The sequence below is a fragment of the Ostrea edulis genome, chromosome 5 (genome assembly GCF_947568905.1).
Source record: "Ostrea edulis chromosome 5, xbOstEdul1.1, whole genome shotgun sequence".
In the NCBI taxonomy this organism is placed as follows: Eukaryota; Metazoa; Mollusca; class Bivalvia; order Ostreida; family Ostreidae; genus Ostrea; species Ostrea edulis.
The window spans coordinates 17,402,591-17,416,589 of NC_079168.1; the positions used below are offsets into that span (position 1 = coordinate 17,402,591).

Sequence of the window (13,999 nt, forward strand, 5' to 3'; positions counted from 1 at the left end):
GTACAAAAAACAATGTCTCCCCCTGAAAGCGTGGAGACTGCATATTGCTCCTTCCTTCGTTACCGATTTTCTCCAACTAGAGTTCGTTATTCAAGTCACCACGGACAGGTTGCAGCAATATATTTTCTAGAAATTTCTATAACCGTACAATCCCAAGTTTTTCTCCTCTATGACGCTCATCAGTGTTTATTCCTTCCTAGAAGCTGAGAAATACCTTTTCTTTTTCATTGTCCTGTTAACTCCAAGTGTCATCTTTGCCATGAATTTTTCATCTTTTCTACTATGGTGACAAGAAAGCATACCAAGCATACCAACTTTAAAAGCATGACCGAAAATGTAACATATCCACTTATATGTATAGCAAAACAGGCAACATGTGAATTCAGCAAGTCAACAAACATGATTTTTATTTCTTAAATCTAAACATTGCATGGTGTAAATCGTTAAAAATTATCAACACTTTACCCCAAGGTCCCAGTATTAAAAATAAAGCCACAATAGTCATATATACACTTAATAAAAATTACTGCACTTCTTACAATCTGTACTCCAGAGGAGTTGCAAGTCTTTCTGAAATTTCAATATACACTGTAAATGCAAAGTTTAAATGAATCTTTGAGTAAATGTTTTTGGATGATGCTTCTTCCCGAGAAGTTCTATGAATTCTTTTTCAATGTGTCACACTGGATCACTTTAGTATAGATTTACATACTTAAACTGTGTCAAAATCCAGCAAGTTAAAAATCATCAACAATGGCTCAGAAAAAAAATTATAGCACTTCATTTATATAGGATGGATTAGGATGTCGTGAGTCTTTTTTTTTTTTGAACCAAAGGTCCTCTGGTACAAATATGGCCAAATGAAAATGACAACCAACACCGTTACAAAGGTAAATTACAAAAGGTGCCATTATTCCAAAATTGTTTTCAATACACAATATATACCATCAAGTGGCATGTTCATTCCTAATTCCTTTACACATTGTCCCATCCTAACAGAACTAAAACTAGATGGTTTATCCAGACTGGGGAATTCTGTGGTTACATCATCTTTCTTTTTTTTTTGTGGTTTAATTCCAATTTTCATTGCTTTCGTAGTTCTGCACCACAGAATTAAGAGATTTAAACAAAGATATTTTTTCTGCTCATAAAGTAAATAGAAATGCCCTCCTTAAATCTACAGTATGTATCAAGGTAAAGTTCTATTTCCAAACAAATCCATACAATATTGTGAAACCACAGTAATATAAAATATAATGCAGATCTGAATGCCATCTTCTACATATTCAGGACAATTGAAAATTTCTATTCCTTGATCTTCATATATATCCCTAGGGGACAAAGGCTAAGAAATTCAACAGCAACATCTGCAGCAAGTTTGAGTGTAATAATGTGTTTATATTACGAAAATATAGCCTGGATGAAAATGTGACATGTTTTCTCTCAGTAACCTTCAGCTTTTACTCCCCTTGACCTTGTCCAAATGACATGAAAAGTATAATCATGAACACCCTACCCCGGTAGTCATAAACAATCTTCGTGTCAAGTACGAGAATCTAATGTTGCTTTGTTACAAAGCAAAATATTTTTCAAAACATTTGTTTACTAGAATGAACATGAACATCTTTACTGGCTCAACATTACAAACCATAACTAAAATATGAGACATTGGAATTGAATTGTTTGAAATTTTCCAAGTCTAAGGGGAAATAATTTTGACAATTTTTTTTACCTAAAACTTATACAACATGTTTTTGTGACACATCTGTATCCTGCATTTTAGTTTGTATGACCAAGTTACTATGCAAAAAATTGTTTTAAATTCTTAAAGTCATATTCAAAAATTTGACCTTGTAATTCTCACAATGTATCTATACACCTAGTATGACCGAGATATTGAACGTAAACCAGAACCAAACTTGAATTAGATATTCTCATGATGTATCTATTGGTATCAAATTTCAGTTGAATATGTGCATCTGTAGCAGAGATAATGACAGGAAATTGAATTATGACAGAAAAGGGTAACATTATACAGTAAACCAACATTTAATTTTGTGATTTACCAGTGATAAACTTGTTGTTGTTGTTGGCGACTTATTTTTACAACCAATATCTTAAACATGAAAGAACTGGTTCACAGCAAGAAACACTCGAAGCAACAAGTTTCTTGTGAAAATTTTCCACACAAAAATTAAAGTCGGTTTACAGTGTGCCCTCGCCATTACAAAAGTTTTAGCACTTTCTCTTAACATCAATGAGTATTAATAAAATCTTGATTCAAAGGTGGATTTCTTAAAAATTAAATTGAAGAAATACTTCACTCTAATAAAGTATAATTTGAGAACCAACTCTCCTTTTCAAAAATACACATACTTTGCACCAACACTAAGGGGAACAAGTACTCTCAAGTTTGATGATCTTGTCCTTAATAGTACCATTTTTCCTTCACGATTATCCACGAGAGTATGACTTTGACAAATATAATAGTAATCTTCCTCTTACCAATGAGAACATGACCCTGGTTTAATTACACAAACCATATCTTAAAATACTCTTTACATCTTTCCCACAAAGTGTTGATGGATGAACATGTGTATCAGGTATCTTAGTTTTGTGCCTATTAAAATCATTTAAGACTGACCTTGAAAAACAACAGCTTTTTCCCTAAAAATTACGACCATGTGTATGAAGTATTACGATACTAGCCTTGTAAGTACTGCTTCTGTTTGATAAACTGAGTGCGGACAGATGGAGGAACACACAGAACCATTCCATAATATGACTGACGTATAAAAAACCAGGACAAATACTATAAATTGGTGAAAAGATGATGCCTTGTGTACATATGTACATGTATATATAAGATATCAAATACATAAATAGTGTACAGCTCCCAGACAGATCTCAACAAATAATTTGCACCTTATCAAGTCAGACAATTACATTTCAATATACATGTGAATATATCAAACAGCCATACCAATGGTTATCAACTGCTTTATAATGGAACCACAGAAAAAAAATGTGTGATACTTCATAAATTTGAAACAAATGTTCTGTCATCTATCATTCATAGCAGATCTGTCCATAGAGTTTGATATTACATAGAAACAGAAACAAATCTAAATACAAATACAGTGACTGTACATCATTCATCACAGACAGATTTGTAATTTAAATGAAACACTTCTCACAAATAAATATAAAGAATAATGACTTTTCTGTCAAAATTCTCCTTTATTACACTACTTGTGTAACGAACAATATCTGGGTAACTAGTATTATTCATAGGAGTGGTGCTGTGTACTTCTTCGTAACTGTCGTCTCACAACTCTAGGGTCTAGCGACCGTCTAGATCCCATGTTAAATGTGCTACTACGCGTCACTCTTGTAGTTTTAGTGGCTTCCTCCGTCTTGCGAATAATTGATCTTTTCTTCTTTGAAATTTGTTCAGGTGGTAATGGTTGACGATTGGGACATAATCTGTGAAATAGTGAGAAAAACAATAGGGAAAAACAGACAAAATATACTTAAAATAGATATAGATTTATTTTTCTACTTTAATTTAAATATTTCTCTTTTTCATATTTATCAAATAAATATTCATCAACATGAATTTACTTTAAATGTTCTTCCATTTCCCATTCCCACAATTCCAAAGTACAACCAGAATGAGGACAAGCTCTAACTCCCAAACATCTCTGGATCTCTACAACATCTTCTGGAATAACAGGTCTAAAACACAAGTTATAACAATGTGACCAAATGTGTCATTTATCACTTCCAACATTTAAACAGACAAGAGGGCTCTTAGGCCCATGGGCCAAACCGCTCATCTGAGTCACCTTGGCCCATATTTAAAGATTTTCCCTATATATTCACAAGTAAAATTTTGATCTTTATTGTGGCCCCAACCTACCCTCGGGGGCCATGATAGTCATCAAATTTACAATTGTGGTAAAGGACTTCTTATTCTTTCTAAATATTCATTTAGTTTCAATTTAGTATCAATAGCACTAAAGAAGATGTTCTCTTTAAAACATTTCACACATAAACACTATATACCTAGTTTGAATCTTCCCATCAATCAGAACTTCTACCCCAGGGATTATGAAATTAAAAATACCATTGTAGAGACTTTCCTGCTCTACATCACTATGCATTTAGTTTTTCTTACACATATGCATTTGTAGAGAAGGTTTTTGAAAATTGGTCAATTTTTGCCCTGCCTTCATACCAAATTTGAAAAGAATTGGAATGGTAGTTATCAAAAAGAAGTTAAATTTTTCAATTGTTAACACACACTGACGGATGCACACCAAATTGCAATATAGGTCACCTGAGTCGACTCAGGTGACTTAAAAAAACAATAACCACTTACAAATGTTCAGAAAAAGCAGTAATACCTGACAACAGGAAATGCATCTTCTTTTAGGCAGGTGGGACACTTATCCAAACTTGGTTTGCGTATGCCATCTTTGTTATATACACACTGAGAACAAATTCTGTGTTGACAGTTCCCAACAACCATTTCAAGCCGTGGACACAAACATAAGATACAATTGAATCTGGAAAAAAAAAAATTATAGTGAAATTTAATAATGCTACGTTCCCTTTGTTGCTTACAAATAACTAATTCATTGCATGTAATTTTTACTTCGTATTGATTGTAAAAAGAAATGCTTTAGAAATGTGGGAATATAGAATAGGGTCACTTTTAAATTCAGACTATAATGATAATGAAGCTTTACAAGATATTGTCAGAACAGACTATATGGAGTAGTTTGCCAAAATCAATACTAAGGGGTCATTTATACTTTGGAGGGTACCAGTATAGCAAGAAAAGCATTCTCAAAATTTTGAGCAGATTTTTTTTCAGTGATGTTTGACCTATTACATCAAAATAAATTTTTTGGGTTTACATATACTGGTATGTACCAAGTTTGATGTTTATTTAACAAAAAGTTCTGAAAATGGAGCAGACAATATTAATGCATCATGGGAAATCAGAAAATTTTCATATTTAATCAAAAGGTCATAATCGAAAAATCCTATAACCACTATTTATTTTTATATCAAACTCTAGAAACAAAATCCAATTTATTAAAGGGGAAGGCAACCCAAAAAAATTTACATGATAAATGATAGGATAAATCATATAACTTTTCTGTTGATATACGGCCTATATAAGCTTCAGTACTAATTTAAAAACGTTTGTACCATGTAATGTAATACTGCAAGTACATGTCTTTGCATTGTACACATTTCCTTTGCTTTACACTTGTAAGCTGTCTTGGTTACTGGGAGTACAAGATCAACAGTCTGGTACAATAAATTTACTACCAGACTGTTAACAGGCACTGTCCCTTGGTGCTCCTTGTAATCAGGTCAACATATTGTGTTTTTATTCTCTCATATAATGCTATTATTCTTTTATATTATAAGTATTCTAACCTTCCTGCTTTAGACATAAAACGTTCAGAACTGGATCCTGCATGTACATATGTAATATACTTGTATGCTGTATTCAGTAAGATGATTTTTGAACAGTGGAATGTGATACTACAAGTACATGTCTTTGCATTGTACACATTTACTTTGCTTTACACTTGTAAGCTGTCTTGGTTACTGGGAGTACAAGACCAACAGTCTGGTACAATAAATTTACTACCAGACTGTTAACAGGCACTGTCCCTTGGTGCCCCCTGTAATCAAGTCAATAATTCATGCCTTCTTTAATGCTTCGTACAATTGTTTTCATTTATATAATTATTCTATTTTAATCTCCCTGCATTAGCATAAAACATTCAGAACAACTGGATCCTACATGTACATGTGTTTTATACTTGCATACTGTTACTAAAATATAATTAAACCGATTTGATTACAATTTTAAATGTATTCACACAACACTATCATTATCTACTGTCCCAGAATCATGTGTGAAGCAGTTGGGTTATTTTATTTATCATGTTAATTTAAATCTTGTCTGTAATCAGTATTTCATATATGTGCAGTGCAGAAGGAACTCTGAATGATTGTTATTTATTTTCATTGTTACAATTAATTGCTTGTTAAAACCTGTACATGCCCCCCCCCCCCCCCCCCCCAGTCATATCAATTATTATATTTTGAGGCCAGAAACTATGTTCAGAGTTTAAAAACAAAGGGATATAATTGTGTAGAAAGTTGTATGTGCACGAAATCATTGGATTACAAAATTGTCAGGCCCGGAGTGAATGTGACGTATTGCAACAGGTCCTCGGTAAAGTCAATGTTTACACAGAATCGAATAAAGTGGATACTGACAGCATTATAGAGGGGTTAGGAGGCAAATTTAAGTAGGCAAATGTTGTTAGTGATAAATACTGACGAGTTATATTAATTGCGCGGCGGTTCAAAGCGAAACTCGAGATTTCTCCAAACAGCGTTTCATTCTTGTACGCTATGCTAACGCATAGCTCATGGCTTGGTCAATTAAGTGAATTTTATTGACTTTATTGATAAAATTTCAAACTCCTGTGGTATGTCACATGATCACAGGTGCTTGGGTCATAATATATGAATACACATCTAACCTTATACATATGTAAATAATCAACATTTTTGATTATTTACATATGTATAAGGTTAGATGTGTATTCATATATTATGCCCAAGCACCTGTGATGCATGTAGTTATGTTTAATTGTTAATTTGTATATATGTTACCCCGAGGGCCCTTGATTGGTAAATAAATAAATATTCAATATACAATGGAATCACAACAGCGGCATTAACTTTGATTCCGGGACTATATATTTGATTAAGGTGTGTTACACCTCCTATATAGTCTGACATACTACAGTTGTTTTACCAGTTCCGAATTTTGACCAGTTCCGAATAGTTAAATTAGTAAAACATATAAATAGAATTAAAACAGAAGAGTAAAAATGCATCGATAGCCCTGTTATGAAGGTGGGTAATTGGTCGTTTAAGCAACATGAGTTGCTTGACTTTCTTCGATCAGGTCTGTTGGATTCGGACTATTTTTAGAAATGACCCACTTTCGTTTTATATATATCCTAGTCACTGCAACGCTTGTGCGAGAAGAATATGTCAGACGCGCGTGTTTTTAAAGCAGATTACGTGAAGTTTACACCAGCAAAAGTGAGTATCAAATCAGCCCTTTCAATCCCCAGATTCACAAAAGAAAAAGAATTGAACTTATATAATCAATATTGGATTAATTTTGGCTTGTCATTTATGAGTTCCGAATAACTACACGAATATCCAATGAAATTTTTTCTGGGACATGATTAGCAACTTTGACATACATGCAGATTCTATCCTTGTGTCTGACACATAAACAAACTTTAATTAAGAGGTATGAGTTGTAAAAATAAAATAGTATATGATGATGAAAGACGATAGTTGTATATAGGGGGGGGGTGGGGGGGGGGGGGCAGTTCATGTATGGGCTACAGTTTTCACAAATGCAGCAATATCTAGCCCCAGTTTTAGTACTTAAAGCGAACAAATAATTAGGTTTCCACATGAGGTTACATCAAGATACACTGACATAAAAGATATAGTGAATTTTTTTTATTTTAGGAGTAGTTAACTTGCAATGGAGAAAACTAAACCTGTGAAGCCAAAGGGAAGTCCAGTTATTCGTTCAGCTAGCAAGGTTAAAAAGAAGTATAGAAGAGGTTTTCCTTGTTCACCAACCAGGAATACAAGGGCTAAAAAGGCTCTATTTGAGGTACAAACAGGGAAGAGTATAAATAAAACTGCTGCAAAGTATGATCTATCCTTTTCCTTCCTCCAGAGAAGAGTAAGTGGGAAAGTATCAGTCCAAAGTAGAAATGGGCCAAAGCCTTTTTTATCACTTGATGAAGAAAATGTTATAGCTCATTATGTCAGTGAAATGGCATTAAGGGGTATGGGGCTAGGACCTTCAGATATATTAGATTTAGTGCAGAACTTTCTGAAAAAAGAGAAGCGCAAGAACATGTTTAAAGATAGTAGACCAAGCTATGCTTGGTATTATGGCTTTATGGCTAGACATACTGACAAACTGGAAAAGCGGAAAGAGACACTTCTAGAGGCTTCTCGTTCAAAAGTAACCAAAGACGTTGTAGATAAGTGGTTTGACCAATATACAGCATTTCTGTCGGAGCAGGACATGTTAGACACGCCCCACCGCATATTCAATGCAGACGAGACTGGGTTTACTATGGGGAGCAAAGCTGGTTCTGTTATTGGTCCATGTAGACAAAGGTATTCAGGTGATATTCCACACCTGTCAGGAGGGTCCACAAAGCAAAGGCTGACAGTAATGTACTGTGCTAATGCAGAGGGAGCAGTGTTACCCCCATTTTGTGTGTATCCAGGGCCTAAACCAACTGCCTATGACCCTTTGAATGGGGCGACAAGAGGAACAGTAATACACTACACTCGAAAGGGATGGATGGATTCAAACACTTTCTCTGCATTCATAGACCACTTTGATGAAAATGTGAGTAAAGCTGATCGGCCAGTGGTTTTACTAATTGACAGTGTTAGTTCTCATATCAATATGGATATATTTACCAAAGCAGCAACCAAGCAAATTGAGATCTACAGGTTAGTGCCTAACGCTACTCACCTTTTGCAACCTTTAGACAAGGGTGTATTTGGTCCGTTCAAAAAGGAATGGTATACTACAGTCCGAAAAAACACTAGATTAAACCCTGACAAACCTATTACCAAAAAGAACTTTGCAGCAAAGTTAAATGAAACATACCTTTCATTTTATAGGCCAAGTATTGTCATTGGAGCTTTCAAAGGCTCTGGCATATACCCTGTATGCAGACAGGCCATATCAAATGACAGACTTAAGCCATCTAAAACATTCACTGTCACAGATGAAGATAAAGAGGAGGAAGGACCTATAACATCCAGCAACACGGAGGAGAATAGGGTTCCAGAGAAAAAATCCGTAGCAGCAACAGAAGCTTTTGGGATGTATAGCGATGCTATAGGAACACCAACCAGGGAACGGTACGAGAGGAGAATTGAAGAAGGTTGGGATCTTGAAACTCTTTCTCCAGGCTTCAGTGTTTATAAAAAATTGAAAGAGAAAACACACTCTTCTGTCTTGTCTGTGACAAGTCCAATAGATACACCCAAGGAGACAGCTAGTGTATCCCATGATGGTCAGGATATGGAACAGCAAACACCAAACTTTGGACTGGACTTGCTTGCTTCTGCTGCTCTGGAAAGTGGCCCTGAAGAAAGACAGAATGCTGGAATGATTAGTTCTCCAGAGAATACTGATACAGGAGTAGATGTTTCACCAGCCTTGTTAGAAGTAACCAGACTACCAAAAGCAACGAGGACTGATGCAAAATGTAAACCCAGAAAACTGTTAAGTTCTCTGCCATACAGCTTGACATCAGCTGGTGCCATAAGAGAAATGGCTTTGCATAAACTTGATTTTGCCAGAAAGAAAGCAGAAAAAGAAAGAAATGCAAGGAAACGCTATTCACAGAAGAAAGCAAGAGAGGGTAAATCCAAGTCAGCTGTAGTTACATGTACCAAACGTCAAAGCCAAGTTAAAGTAAAGTGTTCAGCAAGAATTGCACAGGCAACAAAAAGGAAGAACAATAAGAAAGCTGCAGCAGCTAACTCTGGTACATCTGAAACAATATGTCCCATCTGCTCTGGTAGTTTTGAAGAAGAAAATTTGCTTCAAGTGGGAACAACATGGGTGGAATGTGATTCCTGTCAAAAATGGATGCACAAGGATTGTATTCCAATAGGTTATTCTGATGAAATGACATTCAATCCAGGCACTGCAGCTGTGGACTTTATCTGCCATCTTTGTGCCACTGAGGCGTCTTCATGTAATTAAGTTAATAAGATACAGAATGGTTTCTTTCCAATAAAGGTTTTGATCTTGTAAAAATAGGGGATACCTGCAATAGTAATTAAAAAAACAAATTTAAAAACATTAAGACATATAAAAATTTTATGTGAATAACATTTCTGTAGGATTGTCTAAATATTATATACTCTTATTATTTTATAATCTGTAATTTGAATTTTAATCTGTCATTTTTTCAGAAAGCCAAAACAGGACATGTAGAGATTGGTGAAAGTGCAGAAATATGGATTAAGAATTCAGTTATTAAAGGTTACCATGTGTATGAAATTCGACCACCTACTGTTGCCATGTCAACAAACCGGCTTATGGTTGACTTAGAGTATACAAATATTGTTGATCCTCATGCATCTCTTGTTTGGGTACCAGAGCTATCTACATTTCCTAATGAGCTGCATGAAATAACAACAGATGCTAAAAGACATCTTCAGTTAAAAGATATTGCAGGTTTGCCAATAGGACATGCCCCAAGAGGATTAGGTTTTGTTTTTCGACAATTAATAGAGAAGGGATGCAGAGTAGAGGCTATTGCACTGGGGGATCCATGTCCCAGTTTCCCCCCTTGGCCTCCAGTTATGGAGAAGGGAGGTGGTGTTGTCATACCATGTGATTATATTATTTCGTCAGTGTCTAAAGATTATTTGAATGAAGCCAAAGAACTCATAATCAGTACACTAAGTAACATGCCTGAGCGAGAAGCTATGGCAGTAGACATTGTATTTACTTAAGTTTCTAAATAGTGAGCATTTTGTGTTGTATATTGAAGGTTTCAAGACACTTAATTATGTTTTTTTTTCTTAACCAAAACAGGATTTTAAATATCAGAGAATTTAGAATTTCATGAGCAAATGTTTCAATTATAAAGACATATGAAATTTGCATAACAATGATACAATGCCATTTGGCATGTGGTATAAAAATAGAAGAATCTAGTCAGTTATTTTTTCAGCATTGTTTTAATTGTGTAAAATTGTTTTGATAATAAAAGGTTTAATGCACATATGTATTTTCTGGCAATTTTAAGATATTACTTTGCATAACAGTGATTGCACATGTAAATGGGAGATACTTGAACTCAAAATATCAAAGGATACCCTGGACATATCAACAGAACAGTATATTACAGGATATCTTTGCACTGGGGTCGATTTGTGTGGTAACCGATAACGTATTCGGAACTCATCGGGTTATTCGCAACAGGTAAAACGGCGACCTAGGTTTGTTGGCGCAATACATATTTCTCAAAATAAATATTACATGTTGATAACTTGTATTAGAATCCACAGACATAGAAGTAATTTTACCATACAGTTTCGATTTTAAATAACCATTAATTGTGCTGTCAGCAGTGACCAACCGTAACCCTATTCGGAACTGGTAAAACGACTGTATAGGCCACTGTGATCAGGGCATGCGACTCAAATTTTGAGTTCTTTCATCAACTTCTTAATCGTTAATCGTTTCCATGTAGCTACAATAACACTTCGCACAAATACACACTGTGTTCAAGTCTGACTATGTTGCATTTAAAATTACATATCACATGTACTTTTACCTTTGCTCGTATGAAGTCTGGATTTCTCGCAGACGTTCCGTCATCATTGTTTATCAATCTTCAACGTTCGCGCTAATGGAATCACATGACTGAATTGACAGCATTTCATTGGCTGTAAAGGAGCTCTGTCTCCGAGCCCGATCTAAATAAATCAACGCTGGGCTCTCTCTCTCTCTCTCTCTCTCTCTCTCTCTCTCTCTCTCTCTCTCTCTCTCTCAAATTTTGATCCAGTTGTCTGTCTGTCTGTAAACTTTTTACATTTTCATCGGACATCTTCTCCAGAACGTACACGTACAGTACATCCTTGGCATTGAATACATGCATATATATATATATATAATGGGGACTTCAAAGCCTGCTGTGTTCATTTCATGAGACCTGTAACTTGCAAATGGGGGACGGGTGGGGGTAATTAGCATTTATTAAGATAGGGTGTGGTAATTTAAAAATCTTAAGAACCACACTGGGCCTAAGCGAGCTTTAATTTATTATTTAGTGGTAACACTAAATAAATTTCATAATTCTGCACCATATATTAATTAGATATTTGTATCTTTCTGAAAGTTTGCAAACGTTTTACAAGAGTCTTGTGGGCCTTGACAGAGGTGTTAGCGCGCAGCGACATATATATAGGATATGGGTATCTAGAGAATAGTTCTAAAGAGCACAGTCTTGTGATAGTTGGACTTTTGTTTTATTATTTTACATTATACTTTGATTTAATCCAGATTCTCATTCATTCATTCATGCTTGCATTCATTCATGCGCAGCGCTACTAACTACAGTTTTGTGTGTATGTGTTTAAATAAACCTAAACACCCCTATTTCTTATAATGGTTAAGTCCAGGTCTCAGGTATTGAATAGCCTAGGTGAAAGTATGTACATTTTAATAGGTAATGTACTGGGTTTAAATTTCTATTGGCTGGTTATTTGTATTTTGGCCAATGGTAGACCCTGGCGGGAATTTCAGGGTGCTTGCAGGTTTTTTTTTTTTTTTCAAAGTGAGTAGTTAGTGAGTTGCTAGACCAGGAGAAGAATAGTTTGTCTTACATAGGTGTGACTACATTTTATAAATCTAAAAGTACTTGGATTGTTCTATACAACACCTTTACCTGTAAGTAAAATAAGCTATTTTTAAAAATCTATAAAATCACTTATTTAATTCTATATAAGTAATTAATGAATGAGAAAAGTGATATTTTAAATCAATTGCCAAACTTGTATGAAAGAGAAGAATGGAAGCTGTTAAATGTTATGAATATCTATTCAGCTATTGCAAGTTTTTATTTTAATTCATGTATCCTTAAATAAGAAGGGTTTGTGAATATTGTTATAATTGCTGTTTTAATAGGTCAGTATATATAAAGCCCAGTTTTGAGCCAACACTGTATAAGGGGCTAACTCGGTTCCATAAACCGGTATGTAATGTACATATAATTGACCTAATCTAATTACTATATTTTAATCACAGAAATAATGTAAACTATAAATTAATGGCCTAAACATTAATTTCTATTAATTGAATGTTCTGTGTATTTGTTATTGTTGAAATATCATGTCTTAGTATTGTCTTTGTGTTGTTTGTATGTTTATATATTGTCATTGTTTTAGGGTCATCACATCTCATCTCGTATATGTTTTACTCCGTATGATTGATGAAATAAATGAACTCACTACCCTACAACCATCTTGTGAAATTCATATTCAAGAACGGTTACAGTCTGACACGTTAATCCCCCCCCCCCCCTTGTGGAAAAAAACGTATTTAGGGACCGGTAAATATTTATTGGGGGATTGGGACCGGTGCATTCCATATTTCCCTTTTTTAAAAATCCTATGTCCTATCTTCTAAGAATACCAAAAAAAGTTGCTGTCCTTTATCAGATGTGTAATAAAAAAGTGTGTGTCCTATCTATTTTCTATTATTGAAGTCCATACTCCATGCAAATTAACTTACATGTAATTTTTGCAATTTTATTCACAGTAGGATACTTCTTTTGTGATTTTTAATTACATGTTTTAATATTAAAAATGTTCAAAGGTCCAGTATTTTTTTGCAAATTGTCTCTAGTAAATTCAACTTGGACATGAAATAAAGCATGCAGTATTATTGTTTGTAAGATACATGTAGTTGAATTAAAAGTTTGAAATACACTATATTACTTTCACTGATACATTTGCAATATATATATATATATATATATATATATATATATATATATATATATATATATAAAGCACTAAAATGACCAACGACACGAACAACGAGATTGTCAAATTTTCGGGACGACCCGTCCCTTTTTCAGCGAATTAGGACATGCCTTATTCGTCCAAAGAGCTGATCTTTGGACGAATAAGGCATGTCCTAATTCGCTCCACTTTTAACATTGATTGGCAAGCCTAAAGACCAAAAACATGTAGTCTGCGTTGTAAATACGTTTGTAGATTAGTGTAGTTGTAGTGCTAGATGTATTTATATGTAGTTTTTGTTATTATGCTCTGTTGATATTGACCACATTATGTAATTGTTTTC

The 13,999-nt window shown here is 34.4% G+C and overlaps 2 protein-coding genes across 2 annotated transcripts; one reads left to right on the forward strand and one right to left on the reverse strand.

Annotated features, from left to right (window-relative positions):
• Positions 1–389: 389 nt before the first annotated feature.
• On the reverse strand, positions 390–11,556 carry LOC125649873 (uncharacterized). Its single transcript, XM_048877708.2, has 4 exons — positions 11,466–11,556; positions 4,410–4,571; positions 3,625–3,738; positions 390–3,486 (listed from the first exon to the last, which is right to left on the reverse strand). Exons 1-4 carry the CDS (start codon positions 11,510–11,512, stop codon positions 3,285–3,287), a joined length of 525 nt encoding a protein of 174 aa, XP_048733665.1. The 5' UTR covers positions 11,513–11,556; the 3' UTR covers positions 390–3,284.
• On the forward strand, positions 7,459–11,197 carry LOC125669208 (uncharacterized). Its single transcript, XM_048903649.2, has one exon. The coding sequence runs from the start codon at positions 7,613–7,615 to the stop codon at positions 9,878–9,880; it is 2,268 nt and encodes a 755-aa protein (XP_048759606.2). The 5' UTR covers positions 7,459–7,612; the 3' UTR covers positions 9,881–11,197.
• Positions 11,557–13,999: the final 2,443 nt, after the last annotated feature.